The 20,000-nt window shown below is 35.4% G+C and overlaps 1 protein-coding gene across 1 annotated transcript in view; it reads left to right on the forward strand.

Moving 5' to 3' along the window:
• The first annotated feature begins 688 nt into the window (after positions 1-688).
• The window catches only part of LOC136839215 (discoidin domain-containing receptor tyrosine kinase B-like), a 336,084-nt gene continuing 316,772 nt past the window's right edge, over positions 689-20,000 (forward strand). The window contains 2 exon segments of the mRNA XM_067104952.1: positions 689-1,732; positions 13,888-13,990. Coding sequence (XP_066961053.1) covers positions 1,654-1,732; positions 13,888-13,990 — 182 coding nt within the window. The 5' untranslated portion in view covers positions 689-1,653.

Below are 20,000 nucleotides of genomic sequence, written 5' to 3' on the forward strand. Positions count from 1 at the left end.
AGAATGATATTTTTTCAAAGCCTGTCTTTGTGCTAGGCCTATGTCAGGGCTAATATTCTCTTGAAAGTGACTGCGGAAGTTTTGAATGAATAAAGTAATTAAAAATATATTTTTCCAGTATTGTTACTTTTTTTCAGGCAGAGAGAGAAAAAAATGAACGGAGAAATATTGAAGAAGAGAGAGTAATATTTTTTCAAAGCCTGTTTTGTACTAGGCCTATGTTGAAGCTAACACTCCTTCGAAAGTTACTGTGTAAATTTTGAATGAATCAAGTAAATAATAAAGTAATATATTTTATTTTTCAGTAATATTACTTGTTTCCAGGCAGTAACATCCTTCTTCTTTCTCTTTTATTCGCAGACCAAGCCGACAGGAAAAAGTCAAGTCGCGTGCGGAGCTGTTGCTGCTGCTGCTCGAAAGGTAAACGGAAAGGGACACTGAAGAAGGAGAAGAAGAAGAAAAAGAGGAGGAGGCAGAGGAAGAAAAAAGAGAAGCCGTCGGATGAGAGAGAGAGAGAGAGAGAGAGAGAGAGAGAGAGAGAGACTTGTGGCATTTGGTGTAAAGGCAAAGTCCATAGAGCCTCGTGCGTCGCGCGAAGAGGAGTGAGTGCACTAGATCGCAGGCTCCCGGAGTCTACGGACGTTGGCGGTAGTCGCTCTGGTGGGTGTTCTCTCTCTCTGCCTCGCTCACACGAAGAGCGGCTGCCGTGGAAGTCGCTCACGCCTCACATCGACCCCTCGCTCGCTGTCTGGCTGTTTAGACTGGGCTCTGCTCTGCTCTGCACTGCTGTGTAGTGGCATCACAGCCAGTGTGGTACAACTATTTCCTTCTCAATTTTCAAACTAAAATTGTGTCGTTTGATTGCGTTTTGAACGACTGAAATCTTTAAATTTTATTACATTTTTATTCGAGAATTGGGAACTTCATTTTTATCGCGAAGTTCGACCGGAATTCCATTTTACTTTTTTGATGAAGTGGATTTTTCTTTTTTCTTTTTTTTTCGTTAATCGGTCGTGACAGTTTTGTGATGACAGCAACATGTGGATGACGGTAGAGATATGTTACAAAGGCGATATTGACTTCAGTGTGTATTTCACGAGAGTTAATGGGACTTCTATAAAATAGAGTGATACTGGAAAAATAAAACCAAGGATTGATAAACTGCTTCAGACGATTTATTATAAATATGTGTAAACGGACATAGAAAAGTTATTATTAAATGATGCACCTAGACCTAGTGACAGTTTTGGAATGTGAGGTAAGAAGACTTTGAAATATTATATGAATTTTCACTTTGCATTTTATTATAAAGAAATAAAAATAAACTTTGAAAAATAAAAGATTTAATTTTAACCGCTGATAACTTTTGTGAAAGTAGTACATTTTCAAATTTGGTGACACTGAAATTTCAAGAAATTTGGAACAAAACAAAAAACTGAACTTGGAAAACATATTTTATTTGCCGTGGAAGCAAGTGCCATCATCCCTCCCATAGGGAAACATTCATCTTCTGCCGTAGTGGGGAACTGCAGCCCACCCCTTTCAAACTTTGCCCACTCCAGAGCGTGTTGCTGCCCTCCTCCCCCCGCCCTTCACGCACACACACCCCAACCCACCCAAACATAACATTGCTTGGAGCAACAGGTGGGCAAGATGGAACTACTACGTGCCCCGTCTGTGCTCTTCTTTCTCATAGTGGCCCTGGTGGGACGCTCTTCGGCCCTATGGCTTGGTAAGTGAAGGCATTGTTTTATTCCTTTCAATTTAAATAAAGGGTCATGGTGGAGTAGTAACGCGAAAATTTATATTTTTTTCTTTTGCTCGCACCGAAGACAAATCATACCCACTGTATATTTTTCCTTTGCTCATACCTAAGGAAACTCATACCCAGTTTACGAAGAAATAAGTTCATGTTTATTTACGTAAATTACAAAGAAATATTCAACTGCCTTAGCAAAGTATTTTAGTCAAATGTGAACTGTAAAGTAGCTGGAAGCATATTTAAAGGGACGTGGACTCTAAAAGTCTACGGGATCTTCACAACACATTTGATTTATTTAGCACGCGGCTTCGTAATATTCGTCCAGCATATAATCGAGTAAATATTAACCATGATGCAAGTGCCCTCGCCTAATGAATGATATATTTGTTTTGTCGGTTTTAGATATGTTTCTGAAAATTGTAAACTCATGATGCAAGTGCTTTCACCAACTGAATAAATTGAATAATAATTTTTTAGTAGGTTATCGTTACGTTTCTTAAAGTGCAAACTTGAGTTACAACCACGTGGCATCCCAAAATTAAAAGATTGCCTCGGGTCGTGAATTGTTAATTGAAGTAAACGTTTAAGATGATCATAATTTGCTTTCTGAATTGTCGTGAATTGTTAAATGAAGTAAACGTTTAAGATGATCATAATTTGCTTTCTGAATTGTTCTGTATCGAAAGGAGGTTTCTGTTTTAATGCGGTTACAGTTTGTGTCTCTAGGTTAAAATGATGACAACATTAGTAATGAAATTCGATTAACGGTTACCTAATGAGGCGGTTATATTTCGTCGTGATTTTTTTATTGAGTGTATTAGAAAACTAGACCCAATTATTAGTGCTTTTGATTTTTTGGAATCAAGAGGTTATAAAAATACTTTGAAGTGTGAGAAATTCATTGCTCCGTTAAGCTTTTTATTGTTTCGATTCAAGTGCAAAAAAATGTATATACCAACGAAGTGACCTTATATTTGTAATAAGTATAAAGAATTTATGCTGGCAACAAGTTTAGAATAATTTAAAAGGGTATATAATATTGACCTTTGTAACTAGCTGAAAATATTGTAAAATAAAATGAAATGTTTATATTCGTAATCATTAAAAATAGTGTAAAGTGGAATTGAATTTTTATATATGTTATAAGTATAAAATAAGTTCAAACGACGCTAGAACCATTTCAAGAGCGAAACTAATTAGTGGTCTTGATATGCTTTTATTTCTGTCCTGCTTCCGTAAAGCAGATATATTCTTCAGCGTCCATGTCTGCTTTACACTGTGTAAAGCAGGCGTGTTAATAACTCCTAGTGTGTTTAAGAACTGTAAAACAAAATATTTTCAAGCGAGCGTAAAGTTCCTACAGTATATATCATTTTGAAAACTTTTCATAAACGTGTACTGTCAGAAAGTTTTTTTTATTTTTGCTAGTGAATTTAAACTTCTTTCAAAGAGATTTTTCATTTATTAGTTTTCTAGTTTCACTGTTGCATTGTAAAACTGAATAAAAGAAATTAATAAAAATAGATAAATATCGATAAAAGGAAAAAATAAATAAAACACAAAACAAAAATTACTAAAAATAATTAAAAAGGAATAAAAATAAATTATAAATAATAATGAATGAAAAATACATAAAAAAGGAATAAAAATTGAAATAAACTAAACTTAAAAAACCCCACAGCCAGGTAATCACACATGTAATCACGTCACAAGATAGCCAGGTAACTCTGGTTTCACGTGAGCTACTCTGAAGGAAGCAGTCAGTCTCCCGAGGACTCTCCGTATCGCTGTTATTGGATTGGACTCGATAAGAGATCTTAAATTAAGTGACGTGGCAGGATTTTTCCCTTTATCGAATTTTCTGTCCTCTGTTATATATTTCTTGGGTGACTTGCTTTTTATTTGTGGTTTGGAGTTTCTCTCTCTCTCTCTCTCTCTCTCTCTCTCTTCTCTCTCTCTCTCCCTCTCTCTCTCTCTCTTTTCATATCTTTCATCTCTTAGCTACAATTCATACTTCTTGTCTCTCAACATTTCTGGCCACGGTGTTCTCTCTCTCTCTCTCTCTCTCTCTCTCTCTCTCTCCAATATCTTTCATCTCTTTGCCACAATTCACTCGCGCTCTCTCTCTGCATTCCTGGCCACGGTGTTCTCTCTCTCTCTCTCTCTCTCTCTCTCTCTCTCTCTCTCTCTCTCTCTCTCTCTCTCTTTTCCAATATCTTTTATTTCTTTGCCACAATTCATTCTCGCTCTCTCAGCATTTCCAGGCCACAGTGTTCTCTCTCTCTCTCTCTCTCTCTCTCTCTCTCTCTCTCTCTCTCTCTCTCTCTCTCTCTCTCTCTTTCTTTTCATATCTTTCATCTCTCAGCCACAATTCATTCTCGCTCTCTCTCAACATTTCCTAGGCATAGTGTTCTCTCTCTCTCTCTCTCTCTCTCTCTCTCTCTCTCTCTCTCTCTCTCTCTGAAGTTTCTTGAAATTGTCGAAATTCTCAATCGCAATGTGTAGAATATTTTCATTTCCATCCAATGAACTCTGAAAAGTAGATTTATATCTTATGTGGAAATTAATTTTTGGATATTTACCTGTTGTGACTGTGCATCGTCACTAGAAGTAGCATGTTATTTTGAATTATGAAATACTATAATCTAATATTTTATTAATTTCATGTTTGCTGTTTTGGAAGATTTATTGTCACGAAAGTGATTTGTACGTTTTTCCAAAGCGAAGAAGTACATAAATGGAGCTTCTGTAGTTATGTTCCTTAAAGCAGTACATTCTACACATTTAGAATGTTCCTTAAAGCAGTACATTCCAAATGCGTATTTAATAAATATATCTACTCGGATGAACGATGAAATTTTCATTGAAAATATATCGACATTCTTCCTGATATTGTAACATAAATTATATAGCTGAAATTTTTAGACATTTTCGTTTCAAAAGTATGTATGATTATGTAACAAGATTCTACGTGGTTTTGAATAGTAAAGTTCCACGTTGTTCCGAGGCTACAGATCTGTTTGGTTATTTAGTGGTCCGTAAAATTTTGTAGAGATGCGAGAATTCCATTGTAGCCAAATTTTTTCATGGGAATTCCGCTGCAATTTCAGCAAAACCTTACAGCAGGATTCTGCAACGCTATGCAACAGGATATATTTATATAAATCTTTCGACATAAAATTTTACATGCACCAAAATTTGTTCTTTTGTCTGTTTTTAGTAGAAAAAAATAACAAGAAAGCAAAAATGTAAGAATTAATTTAAATATTCAAAATTTAAGTTACATGTAGTTAAGTTTAGCATCAAAATTTGTTCTTTTTGCTATTTTTTGGTAGAAAAAAGGTAGGAAGAAAGCAGAAATGTAAGAATTCATTTGAATTATCGGAATATATGTTACATGTAATTAGGCTTATTAGAACTTATAAAATGTTTTAGTAAGTATTTGAACAGGATTAAGTTACAGAAAGGCAGCGAACCTCAAACACGAGAGTGTGAAAGTCCATTGAAATAGGTTTCGTCGTAACACGAAGTTTGGGAATAGTGGCTATACGGCAACCACTCTAGTTGCATTTATGTAGCGAGGATGGTTTTTTTTTTTTTTTTTTTTTTTTTTAGAAAATATAGGTTTCTCTTTGTTTTCCGCAGATAGTCTGCAGATAACGAACTCCACGCATATATCACAAAATGTACGCAGGAAAATATTGATTCACTTAATGTCTGATATAAGTATGACGTAGTTGCGAAATTACTTGAATATCGCCGTAATTTTTGACAGGACAGACAAACTAGTGTACTTGTAAATCTGTAAAACAAAAAGGTAGAAAATTCAAAGTGCTGCTTAATCCTGGTAAGTAAATAAGAATTTTATGTATTATGGCGAAATTTACCCTCTGAAAAGAAAAGTTTGTAAAACGAAGATGTGAAATTCTGCAAGTTTCCCAGATGAACTTTTTCATCCTTCCAAGATTCCGTCTTGATTGATGGCGTTCCCTTAGCGATGCGCTGCTATTTTCATCGCGAGTGGATCGTTCGATATACGCTATTTATTTTTACCGAAATGGTAGGTATTATCATCATTAACTGCGCATGACCGCGGTGGATCACATAGGTGTGATAATTGTGGTAATTCGTCATTCGGTAAGGATCGTACTGAAAAAACCTTTAACCAGAACGTACACACTTCTCTACCATAAGAGAGGGTTAGCTCGTTAGTTCCTCGTTGGACGGGTTGGTATAGTTCTCGGCTAACAAGCTGCTGGGCCCGCGTTCGAGTCTCCGGCCGGCCAATGAAGAATTAGAGGAATTTATTTCTGGTGATATAAATTCATTTCTCGCTCTAATGTGGTTCGGATTCCACAATAAGCTGTAGGTCCCGTTGCTAGGTAACCAATTGGTTCTTAGCTACATAAAATAAGTCTAATCCTTCGGGCCAGCTCTAGGAGAGCTGTTGATAAGCTCAGTGGTCTGGTTAAACTAAGGTATAATTTTTTTTTTTCAACAGTCGTTGCGTCCATTCTAAACTGCGGCTGTCATCCCCTTTCTCGTCATGATCAGTCAACTCCAGAATTATTCCCAAAATTGCAATAACCCCTTCCATTCCTGCATCAGTCAGCTCTGCCTCCGTTTGATCCTTCATATTAGGCTATTCGTATTTTGTTCTCCATTGCATCTTTTACTCTTGGATAGTTTACTTCATTGTCGCTTCACTGTGCATTTACATCTTTGTAAAACACTTTATTATTCTTCTTAAAGTTCATGCTTATATTCATCATGTTAATTTTTCACGCATTACATTTTTGTCAGATAACATTTCATTTACTTATCCACCAATTATTTTGTTTATTATTCCCTCTTCATACTTTCCGATACCTACACACACTCGCTGCTGACCCTATGACCTTATCCAGCAATTTTGCATACTCCTCATTTACTCTTTTATCCTGTCCCATATTCTATCCATTAAGTCCTTGTATGCTCTTGTCACCTCTTATCAAATTCATTTGTCAAATAAATACAGAACCACATGTTCATCGCATCATTTCCACCCATAACTTCTAGCTATTTCAACTTTTAAGCTTCAACTGAATAATGAACCGATATATCTCCAACCACTCATCTTCTCAGCATTACATCCATCAGCTTGCTTGCCCGTTACTCTGTACTAATACATATTCTTACACACTTTTTTGTCGCCATTTTCTCTCTCCCAACTGTACTCACGGAAATCCTTTTCAGGAAACTATATATTTCTAACAGCCAGAACACATTTCTGCAAAGACACTTTCCATTCTCATTTACTCTACGATACCATCTTATTCTCTGTGACTTACATTTTCATGTCAATCACCTTGAGGAACTTCCATTCCAAAATTATCCAACTGCAGCCAGGGTGAGATCCAGGATTTATTAATTTTCCTCTTCTGGTCCTTATACACCCACCTAACAATTTATTTTCCTCTTTTGTTTCTTGCCACAGTACAGGGTTCGAAGTAACATGTTGGCACTAAATCTAGATGATGTGACGCCCGTTTTAGTACCCATAATCAGTCAGTTATGGCACTGCCAAGTGGTACCCCTTCCAACCTTTGCACCTTTCAGTTTCCGTAGAGAGGTTTAGTCTTTGTCCTTCCCATTCCTTCCGATGTTAGTTGGTACGTGAATTATGTATATATGTAATATAATCGTGTGCGTGTGAATAACTGTGCTGGAGCTGTATAGAGTTTTAGGAAGTTAAATGTCAAACTACGTTTGTTTTAACCGCAGTTTCTCTGTAATAATAATTTTCCAGGATTCTGTTACGTTACCCTTTTTGACTAACTGAATATAACGCGTTTAGGAACTACATGAGTTTTTCAAGTTGAAGATATTATATTTATCCTCCTTAGAACGAAAGTAACATATTTTTTATACGATAAAAAAATTTTGCCAGAGATTAATTTCTTGAAGTAAACTTCATTTGTATTACTGACCCAGCTGCAGTACGCTTCTCAACTGATAAATGTTTTCATAGATATTTTTCTTATTTTTTCAGTCAGTTTTTCTCCTTCAGTTGTTTTAGTCTAATAAGACTCGAGGTCTTAAAATAATTATCTTTCGAAATTTACGGTCAGTAGAAATATTAAAGTTCAGGACAAGCATTAATTAAAAAAAAAATAAAACCAACGACAAAATAGGATCGATGTCATAAAGTAATAATCACTAAAATTCGTGGTCAGTAGAAATATTAAAGTTTAAGAAAAGAATTAATTAAAAAAATTTATATATATATATATATATATATATATATATATATATATATATATATATATATATATATATATATATATGTGTGTGTGTGTGTAAAGTTATAAAGTTGAATCTGATGTCAAGTGTAGTATGATAACTTCCTCTTTTCAAATGAAACTGAAAAAGAATTTTTTTGTTTTTTTTGATGGTCAGACGGGAAAGCTTTCTGAGTGGTGTGCTGGGAAGACTTGATGGCAATTCGTTTTAACAGGTTTTAATTGACAGGTAGGAAAGGAAAAAAAAGGGCTTGAAGTTACAGATACGGATGAGAAATGTTCTGCTAGCCATTAGTGTCGCAGGGTAGATGTACAGTTTCGCGTATATGCAAAGGTAGATATTTTAATTTTGATTTTTTTTTATTTGCCTGTATACTGTACAGAATAAAAGTTATGTCCTTTTGACAATTATTAGTGATTGTTTTGTTTTATGTCTACTTTCTTATTGCTTATTGAATTTTTTAGTATGCAAAGTTACGCATAAAATCAAAATTATGTAACTTATATCCTTTTGAAAATTGTTGGTGATTATTTTTTTTATATTAGTCGTTCTTATTGCTTGTTTCTTAGTATGCAAAGTTGGACATAGAACCAAAATTATTTCATTAATAATTTTCAATTGGTGTTCTTTTTATTAACAGTAAGAGACTGCCAAGATTAAAGTAATGATTTTTCTTCTTCACTGTGTGTTAAGTCAGTCTTTTGAATTTAATTTTTTATATTTTAAAATTCTCCTTTGAATGTCTTTGTATTAAAAAAGACTCAAGTTCAAGCTAAGGTAACGTTTTTCTCCAATTACTGTTCCTCGTTGGACGAGTCGGTAGAGTTCTCGACTAGCACTGTGCTAGGCCCGAGTTCGAGTCTCCGCCCGGCCAATGAAGAGTTAGAGGATTTTATTTCTGGTGAAAGAAATTCATTTCTCGGTATAATGTGGTTCGGATTCCACAATAAGCTGTAGGTCCCGTTGCTAGGTAACCAATTGGTTTTTAGCCACGTAAAATAAGTCTGATCCTTCGGGCCAGCCCTAGGAGAGCTGTTAATCAGTTTAACCAGTGTTCTGGTTAAACTAAGGTATACTTAACTTCTCCAATTACTTTGGAAATGTTGTTTTTCCCAGTAAAGTCGATTTATAAAATACTTGAATTATAAATCCCCTAATATTCGATTTTCAGCCTGCCTTGATAACTATAGAAAACAGCGCTTTGCCGTTGTTTCATTGGTAAAACACAGTATTAGTCCTGACCAAATTTTGACAGTGGTGGTAAAAGAGGGTGAAATATTGCCGTAGGCTATGACCAAAAAAAGTTGAATTGTCTCCATTAGTGTTTTTCTTTTAGTGTACATCAGTAGTTATTTTTTTTTTTTTCCTTATAGGTTTTATCCACATAGGGAAGCCTGTGTTGACTGTTTCGGTTTATAATTAAAAGAATGGCCACAAAATTGTCACATACGTACGCTGAGGGAGTTTCAACTTAGGAAAAGGAGGAAACAGAATATATTTTGCATATGTCTGCAAGTTTATGTCTGTTGCTATCTTATTCAATTTTAGTTTAGGTCATATCCACAAGAAGAAGCCTATGTTAAGTACTTTATTTATAATTAAAAGAGTGATCGCACAATTGTCACATCCGTACGCTGAGAAATTTCAACGTAGAAAAAATAGAATATATTTTATATATGCCTGTAAAAATAGATTATATTTTATATATGTCTGTTGACATTTTTTTTTGTTTTAGTATATATTTATCTTATCCACAGGAAGAAGCCTGTGTTAAGTGTTTTAATTTGTAATTAAAAAAAACACCGCCCTCTCGTCATTCTTCCGTACACTGAGAAATTTCAACTTGTAAAGAAACAAAATATATCTCGTTATATGTTTAAGTTTTAAGGCTGAAGTTGAAATTCGCTCTATTGTTTAGCTAGTTTCTGATAACAGAGTCGAGTGGGAAACTTGAAGCTTTGTTCGGAATTCGGAAAGGTGAAATGTAGGCGTCCACGGAAATATGAGGCTTCACTGAAGCATTTTCAAATGAACACCGTATTCTTCGGAAGCTTGAATTTCAAGTCAGTAGCCCCTGTGAGTTGTTCCATATGAATAGGTTTCATCTTTTGATAAATAATAATAATAATAATAATAATAATAATAATAATAATAATTTCTTTATGGGTGACGCTGTTCATTCCAGCGCTGTCTTTGATACCAAAAATATGGGCAAGATTTGTTTTTCTAATAAGTGATCTTCTCATTCTGTATCTCCTGTTACCTTCTGTTACTGCTTTCGAGTGAATAGCACATTTTTTGGAAGCTTGAATTTCAAGTTATTAGCCCTTGTGGCCTTGTTCCATATGAATAGGTTTCATCTTCTGAATAATAATAATAGTAATAATAATAATGATGATGATGATGATGATGATAATAATAATAATAATAATAATAATAATAATAATAATAATAATAATAATAATAATAATTTTTATAGGTTCTTGAGTTTTACTGACAATTGCCGACTGACGCTTTCAATTCAAGCGCAGTTTTTGATACTGGAAAAAAAGTAAGGAAAGTATCATAAAACTATTCGCAAAAGCAAAGTTAGAAAAATGGAGTACACTAAATTAGGACTGATATTATTACGTAATGCAGTTAAAGAGTCCTCAACTCATTTACATGACAGCTAATTCCAACAGATATGAAATGCCAGTAAACAAATGAAATCACCATTCAAATTGTTATTATGCAAATTGTGCTTTCGCATCGAAACGTGGAAATAGATAATGTTTATTTAAATAAGCTTTCAACTTCATTGAAAAAAATTGTTGTGGTGTTTGTCAAATTTGAAGGTTGGGGTATAAAAAAAAATTTGTGAAATGTAGCTCATATTAACTTACCGCGAAGTTAGGAAAGAAAAAAAACAGAAAAAAGGCTGTAGAATACAATGTCCATTGTTGCATCAAAACGTGGAAATAGATCATGTTTATTTAAACAAGCTATTGACAATAATTGTATATGATGTTTGTCAGATTTGAAGGTTGAAGTATACAAAAAAAAAACTGTGAAACGTAGACCAAATTAACTTACCGCGAAGTTTGAAAAAAAGAGGAAGGAAAAAAAACAGGGAAAAAAAGGCAATAAACCGAAAACGACATTACCTCTCCATTGTGTATTCAGGAAGGGAGACGAAATTTGCGATGCTAATGCGAGTAATGTGCTGCCTTTTAATATCATCAGAGATGCAATAATCTCTTTTTCGGGAAACAGATGTTGTGAATTAAACGTAGGATGGCCTTTAGTAGTACTTCCAGTCCCCGTCCTGGGGTTTTTAGTTTCTGAAAAGAAAACTATTGCGCCGGCTTTGTCTGTCCGTCCGCACTTTAACTGTCCGCCCTCAGATCTTAAAAACTACTGCGGCTAGAGGGCTGCAAATTGTTACGTTGATCGTCCACCCTCCAATCATCAAATATACCAAATTGCAGCCCTTTAGCCTCAGTAGTTTTTATTTTATTTAAGGTTAAAGTTAGCCATAATCGTGCTTCTGACAACGATATAGGCCAGGCCACCACCGGGCCGTGGTTCGAGTTTCATGAGCTGCAGCTCATACAGCATTATACCGAGACCACCGAAAGATAGATTTATTTTCGGTGGCCTTGATTATACGATGTACAGAAAACTTGATTGCGCAGAAGAAACTTCAGTGCATTTTTTACTTGTTTTTTTTTTTGTGTGTTTGCGTGTGTGTGTGTGTGTGATTTATATTCCTTGCGGCTGCTTGTTTCCGCACGCAGTTTCGTGCGTTTGTCTCTCTGACTTTGACGCCGACGCTAAAGTACAAATCCCCGCATTCGACGGGTATAGGTACGGCAGATTCGGCATTGATTTATGTCACTTTGGATGGCTCAGTGGTTTTGAACGTCGACTGGAAGTTGGTGGAGGGTACTGTTTCGAGTGTTCGAGTCACTTGGGTGCCAGTATAATCATCATTTATAATTTCCCTTCGGTAATACTCCCGATGTCCCGCGAATTGAATGTGAAACTATTTTTGTAGCTTAATGTTTATTTTATATATATATATATATATATATATATATATATATATATATATATATATATATATATATATTGTTTATATATATATGTACATATATATTTATATTTATATATATATACACACACATACACATACACACACATTTATGCACGAATACTCTTCAACAGCATTTCAAAATATTCAAACCTTAACCAGCCAGAAGATTCCCACAATATCCTGCTCATATCCCGAAGCGTGCCATTGCTTGGTGCGTTCCCGTTCGGACTGCTGCTGCCTAGTGAGTGCCATTAGGTGCCATCTCGCTTCCGACCAAGGGCAGAGCGAGGCAGAGGCGGCGTGTGAGCGATGCGCTTTAATTAGCCCGAAGCCCACTTAACACCATGCAAACAATGTGGAATTGAAATTAACTTCCATCGGAGTGTTTGTGCTTGTGTGTGTGTGTGTGTGTGGGTATAAGCCGCTAGCGAGCGAACCGCCCTTGTTGGCGTAAATTCTCGGAACGGGCGGCAAAGGGCGGCGAAATACGTTGCATCATTCGGGTTCGGGTTTTGTTCGGCGGGTTTTTTTTTCGGTTCGTCGTCATTCATTTGTCGGTCTTCGTGATAAATTGGTCTCTTTCTGTTTCATTTGCTTTTAGATCGAGTACTTTTTTTTCTGTATTTTTCGTTGAAAGGGTCTTGGTCGTAAATAGGAACTTTTTTCTTCTCGATATTTTTCTTTTAGAGCATATTTTTTTTTATTTTTACGTTGAAAGATTCTTGGTCATAATAATAATTATAATAATAATAATAATAAATTTTTTGGTAACTTTCGAAGTAGTATTTTATACTCTTCATGAACGGACAAATTCATTTTCATTCAAGCTATTCGCTTTATATCTATTTTTTTTTTTTTTACTTTTTTACAGTCATATAATAGATATTTTTGATTTGTCATCAAAGTTGCGCTCGTCTTGTCAATGAAATAATCACGGGTCCTTCATTAGTAATATGTAATTAATTTTGTATAAAGATGAAAAGTAATGACAGGGAGAGAGTAATGTTGATGTTTAAGGTTATGTCAAAGTACAAAGAAAGTCTTCTTGACCTTACAGGAAATAATTTCAGTTCTTATTCACCTGAATACCTTTTGATATATGTTTCCACATATTAATTAAATTTCAAAGGTAAATATATTTCGAATTGCTCATTTTCGTAAGCTTCATAATCTTAAGACTTCCTTGCAGTGTATCAAGTTTTTAATTTGTCTTAAAATACTTTGGTAAATGTAGTGCATTACTACCCTGAAACAATTCACCTTGCATTTTAATAATTTAGTTATATTTTGATCTATAATTCTATTAATGCATTAATTTGTCGTTTGTTTCCTTTTCTAGTGACTTATCTTTTCTTTTTGTATTTCCTATTATCTTCAGTAACTTCTTTCAAATGAACACCTTATTTTTTGAATGCTTGAATATCAAGTAAGTGAGTTCCATTTGAAAATAGGTTTATCTTCTAAATAATAATAATAATAATAATAATAATAATAATAATAATAATAATAATAATAATAATAATAATAATAATAATAATAATATTCAACACTACATGTTTGAAAGAGGTTACTGCCTATATAATAATAATAATAATAATAATAATAATAATAATAATAATAATAATAATAATAATAATAATAATAAATTTTTAAAAATGTATACATTGCATAGACATCAGTGATTTAAAAATGTATCATGTTTCTTATGAGACTTTTATTGTCAACGTTCTATGTTGATAACAACCTTTTTCCTTGTATCCCACAGGGGAATGCAACAAGCCCCTGGGGGTATCTACCGGTGGTTTGCCCGACCGTGCCCTCACGGCTTCGTCTTCCCATGACCACATCGTTGGACCTCACAGGGCAAGGTAAGGGTCTCTCTTGGCTTGTGTTAATTTAGCCTTGTTTGTTTATGTATCTATTTATTTATTCTTTATATTTTATTTTTTTGTGTGTGTTTCCTTGAATTCCACTGTTTTCTCTTTCTCCAATTCTCTGACGTATTTCATTTAGTAACATAAAGGCTTTCTCTCTCTCTCTCTCTCTCTATCTCTCTCTCTCTCTCTCTCTCTCTCTCTCTCTCTCTGATTTATATTCTATAGTAACAGAGTTTTTCACTCCCATGAACTTCAGTAATAAAATCTCTCTCTCTCTCTCTCTCTCTCTCTCTCTCTCTCTCTCTCTCTCTCTCTCTCTCTCTCTCTCTCTCTCTCTCTCTCTCTCTCAGTCATAACTCATATAGTAACGAAAAGTCTAGCACGCTGTGGAACACCATATGAAATGTCTGACATTTGCTATGAAAATTTTTTTATTTCTTCATTTATTTTATATATATATATTCTCTATATATTTTCCGTATATGTTTTCTATATATTTTCTGTATATATTCCGTACTGAGAGTTGGAAATTCACTTCCATTGGATTCACAACTACTTTTTGTGCTTCTGTTTATTAGCATATGATAACTAAATCGTCGTTTGTTATTGAAAAAAATATAGAGGATTTTATAGAGGAGATATTTATGACTTAAATCAGTAGGTTGATTGAATGACTTTAAAAATTATGAAGAAATTACCCTTGTTCCTTCTTGTTAATTCAAGTTATATATAACCATGAACAAGGATCAGGCGTCGAGAACCGTAAAAGCATGACGCCGGATTGTGTAAATAAATCAATTTTTTAATTAATAACTGTCAGTCAAGACATAAAATCTCCGCTTATTTATCATACCCATCTCCTGCTCCTTTCCTTGTAAGTAACTTATTAATGGACAGTTTAAATAAAAACTCATTTATCACACGAAATATCTATTAGGCCTTAATATCTTGCCTGTTTCACCCTATTCTTGATCATCCCCCTGTTCCATTCTTCAGAATAAACGTACATTCTTACCAAACCTGGCAACTGGCTTTATTCTATCCCCAACCTGCGTTGCGTGCCTCTTTCATTAAGTACAATAAAGACGTAAGGTCCGGTCATTGTTTCTTAATGTACGCGTTTCTCGCGCATTGTTTGAAAAGCATTCTTGTGGCTAGAATTGTTTCTCAAAGATTATACGGTATTTTAACACCCACCCCCCACACCCCGCCTTGCTAGCGCTCGCTTGTTCGGTTAATGATGGAGAAGTCGCTTCTTTGTTAAGAAGAGAGAGAGGGAGAGAGAGAGAGAGAGAATTAAATGTGTGCTACTGACTGCAAATTTCATCACACACACCAAACTTTTTACGAATTGAGAGAGAGAGAGAGAGAGAATTCTCGACGAAAATCGCAGGTTCGTCGTAGGCATGGAGTACCGTGTTCATGTGCTTACTGAAAATTGCTTATTCATGGCACTGGATGACTTTGACCCCACTTGCCGAGGTCATCACTGACGGGCATGAGCCAGCTCCTCTCTCTCTCTCTCTCTCTCTCTCTCTCTCTCAATTCGTAAAAAATTTGGTGTATGGTGAAATTTGCAGTCAGTAGCACGTGAGTAATCTCTTTCTCTCTCTCTCTCTCTCTTGGTGTGTGATGAAATTTGCAGTTAGTAGCTCACGAGTAATTCTCTCTCTCTCTCTCTCTCTCTCTCTCTCTCTGTTATGTGATGAAATTTGCAGTCAGTAGCTGGCAAGAATGGTAGAGGATAAAGTATTTTGGTACTGAAGTCTTATATTTAAACAAGCTTCTCTTATGCATGGACGCATGGGCCTAGGTGTATATTTGTGTATAAGTATAATTGTATACATTTTATACTTACTCATACACCCTTTTGTGTACTTCCCCTTACTTGAAGATGAAAACGGACGGGTTCCGAGAGGAACACGAAAGGTTATGACCACAAACATGAAAAAATAAAAAAAGTGACCACATACATTACGGGCATCGGCGACAAAGATACGTCATAATTTAGGTCAGTCATTAACCTAACGTCACCCGTCTATGAATCTTTTCCTGTTTGAAACACCAGGTGACGGTAATGCGTCACGGAGGGCGCGCTAGGGAACGAACCCCTAAAAGGAAGGTTTGCTTTTTTTATATAGATATTTTTTTTAACTTGTTTTTGTTAGGCCAATGTTTGGGGAAGATTGCCAACTTCAGAATTATGTGATTTGGATGGATTTTTTTTTTTAGTTCGGTATCTTCATACTTTTGATATATTTTAGTTATTTATTTTATTTATTTATTTATTATTATTATTATTTTTTTTTGCTTTGCCTTGTAAACAATTTTTACTCAAAGACTTCTTAAATCTAAGTAGATTTCTATACAGATGCAGTCGTGGCTTTCCTTGTTGGAACAATTTAAGTTTAAAATTTGCTTAGTAACCCTCAATACGCTTGTCATTAACTATAATGTCATTATGTATAATTGTCATTTATTGTTAACGTCTCCGTTTATTGATGAAGTGTCGTTATCAATAGAAAAAATAACCTAAAAAGCTAAAAAAAAAAAAAAAATATGTAACAATAAAAATGCCAAGTAGCGCATTTGCGCTAATTACCGTCATCATTAACTAACACTGATTCAGTCTGAGGACCTCCGTAGGGGAGCAGTGCCGTCAGTGCACGTCATGCGGTGCACTGTAGGCATTATTTAAGGTTCTTTGCGGCGTCCCTTCGGCCCATAGCTGGAACCCCTTCAATTCCTTTTGCTGTACCTCCGTTCACATTCCACCCTCTCCTAACACATGTTTCTTTCCACCTTCTCCTAACAAGTGTTTCAACATGATTTTCAGCTCTGAATGGCCTCATTGGTCCCAGCGCTCGGTCTTTGGCCTAAGTTTTATATTCCGTTCCCTTCCAATCCACTCAGCCTGAGGACTTTTAATGAGTCTTTGTGACACATTGCTCCTCGCACTAGCCTTTCAAGGTCACTTGGAACTTTCTAAGAATTGATTTTTGTGTCACACAGTTGGTCACGTAACATAGCCTATCTGCCAAAGTCGTCTGGCTTTTATTGTTCACGTAATTTTGCGCTAAATTGCATGAGCTGGCCCTCTGCCATTTCATTTTCCTCCAAGTTCAGAGCGAGCACCTCAGTCTTTTGTCTACCATCGCCGTTAAACCCTGATTGAAATCCCCCCTTATCTTCTCTTTCCACTCGCCTCGGGAGGATAAAACGCCCGAGGAATAAATCTCAAATCCACAGCGAAAAGTTCTTATTGTCAAGAGCCACAAAAATGTAAAACCGTACTTTGGGAATTTTTTTTGGGGGAAAAAAAGGGAAATAAGTCTGTCTTGAATCCAAGTAGTTTAACTCATCGTGGTCTGGTGTCCTTGAAGAATATTGTGTTAAAAATAAAAGAAAAAAAAAACAGTTGCCTCAGTTGTCTTAGACTTAGAACAAAGATACCGGCTTCAAAAAGGGGCACAGAATTTTAAGGAGAGTAGGTTTCGTAAAATGCAAAGTACGGATCTGTCTGGAGAATAAAAATATATAATTTAGTATTCCAAAGAAGAACGACGTTTCTCGTGTCTGTATGTGTGTGTGTATATATATATATACACACACACACACACACATATATATATATATATATATATATATATATATATATATATATATATATATTTATATTATATATATTCATATATATATAGTATATAGATAGATAGATAGATATATTAAATAAACGAAAGCCCAGGGTACTTATGCCTTTTATTACTTATGACGGTATAGCAGTGTATATATATATATATATATATATATGTGTGTAATATATACAGTATGTTTATATATATATATATATATATATATATATATATATATATATATATATATATATATTATATACATATATATACACACACACACATGCGCATAAACACACATATGAATGTGAGGGTATTTATGATCGCGCTGTACCAGTCAGTTGAATATCAGATGTAAACCCAATCATTATTCCCTTTGAAGACGAATGTTAACGTACGGCATTAAGTCCATAGTAATGCCAACATGCACACGATGAAATGTGTATGATTATATCCCCAGCCATAGACTCCAGAACTGAAAGGGGGAAGAAGAAGATCAAGCGATGCCGCGGACAAGGGCGCTAATCCTTTCACAGGAAACACGTGAATGGCCCTTAATGCGATTAGATTTGTGTAGTCGTGATTAGCTGCGAAGAAAGGAAGGCCTCACTCGCCCGCGACTGGATACCCCTCTTTACGGACGATTGGGATTCGAAAGTGGTCAGATTGGATTAGGTTACAATGTGAGAACGTAAGAACTCTTACATAATACATACAGGCGGACGCCTCTTTAAGCTGTGTACCTGTAGGTTTGTTAAGATCTTTTCTTTGTATATACTTGTGTATGTGTGTTTGTGTGTTGTGTGTTTGAGAAATAAATAGATTGTCTCTGTTTGGTTTCCAGTGAAAACTTACTCTATACTTATTTTGTTTAATTTTAAGACTGTTCCAGACTGTAGCTTCAAATCACAGACTTTGTGTTTTTGAGAAATAAGCAGATAGTTTCTTTTTAGTCTCCATTGAAAATATTTATACGTATTTTTGTTTTCGTTTAAAACGAAGCCAGACTGTAGCATCAAATACACTTGGCTAGACTTAACTGCAACTACAATATGAAATAGTTTGCCGAGTGGTGTTGCTGTGGGATCTTCTGATCTCCAAATATTTAAGCAAGGGGCAAAATCGGTCCTGCTATCTGCTCTCATATTTATTTATTTATCACATTTTCCTATAACCTCTCTCTCTCTCTCTCTCTCTCTCTCTCTCTCTCTCTCTCTCTCTCTCTCTCTCTCTCCAGGTTGATTTCCCTTTGGAGCCTTCTTGGGTCTATTTAGTCTTTGAATCTGTCCATAAAGCTTTTCCCCCTTAGGTGGTTAGTGCAGTCAGTGCACCTCACGTGGTGCACTGAAGGCATTACTCAGGGTTCTTTGCAGCGTGTCTTCGACCCCTAGCTGCAACCTCTTGCATTCCTTTTACTGTACCTCCATTCATATATTTCTTCCATCTTGCTATCCACCCTCTCTCCTAACAATTATTTCATAGAGCAACAGCGAAGTTTTCCTCCAGTTACATCTTCCAAACCTGCCTACTCTCAATCTCCTTTCCAGCGTTGAATGATCTCACAGGTCCCAGTGCTTGGCCTTTGGCCTGAATTCTATATTCAGTTCAATTCAGTAGTCTGTTTAGTCTGTCCATAAGGGTTTCCAGTTGAAGATTTAAAGAAAGAAAGAAAGTAAGATGTGTTCAGTGTATTACTTCTGAATGGAATTCCCGTTGAAAAATAAGTTACGTGGTTTGGGAAGATATGGGCAATTCTACCTTTCGGAGAAACTTCTTCTTAGAGAGAAGAAAGTTTCTTCCACACGTAAGTTAGTTTTTGTTCCTCCGTGGTGGCCTTTCTGTTCAGGAATCTGACATAGAATTAAAGAGAATAGAGCAGAGAAGCTAATATAGAGAGAGAGAGAGAAAAAAGAAGAAAATTTCTGCCACACGTGGCCTTTCTGTAAAGGAATCCTGTGGTGTAGAATTAAAGTTAAGAGAGTAAAGAAGGTAATGTTTATTTATTTATTTATTTATTTATCTAGAGAGAGAGAGAGAGAGAGTATTGCGAAGAAATTTATAAAAATAGAAGTGAATAATCTTGCCTCAAGTTTTCAGAAACCTCTGGTGGCCTTTCTGTTCTGGAATCCAGTACAGAATTAAAAGTGAAGAGAGCAGAGAAGCTAATATTTAGAGAGAGAGAGAGAGAGAGAGAGAGAGAGAGAGAGAGAGAGAGAGAGTTGCGAAGAAATTTGTGAAAATAGAATTAAGTAATAGCGCGTCAAGTGTTTCAGAAACATACTGGAAGCCAGTCGGTGGCTTTTGCGCTGAAAACATCACCATTGACATTCGCCATAGCAACATCTGCCCTTTCCCCGGGCTTGGATAAA

Source organism: Macrobrachium rosenbergii, chromosome 6 (assembly GCF_040412425.1).
Source record: "Macrobrachium rosenbergii isolate ZJJX-2024 chromosome 6, ASM4041242v1, whole genome shotgun sequence".
NCBI classification, from domain to species: Eukaryota; Metazoa; Arthropoda; class Malacostraca; order Decapoda; family Palaemonidae; genus Macrobrachium; species Macrobrachium rosenbergii.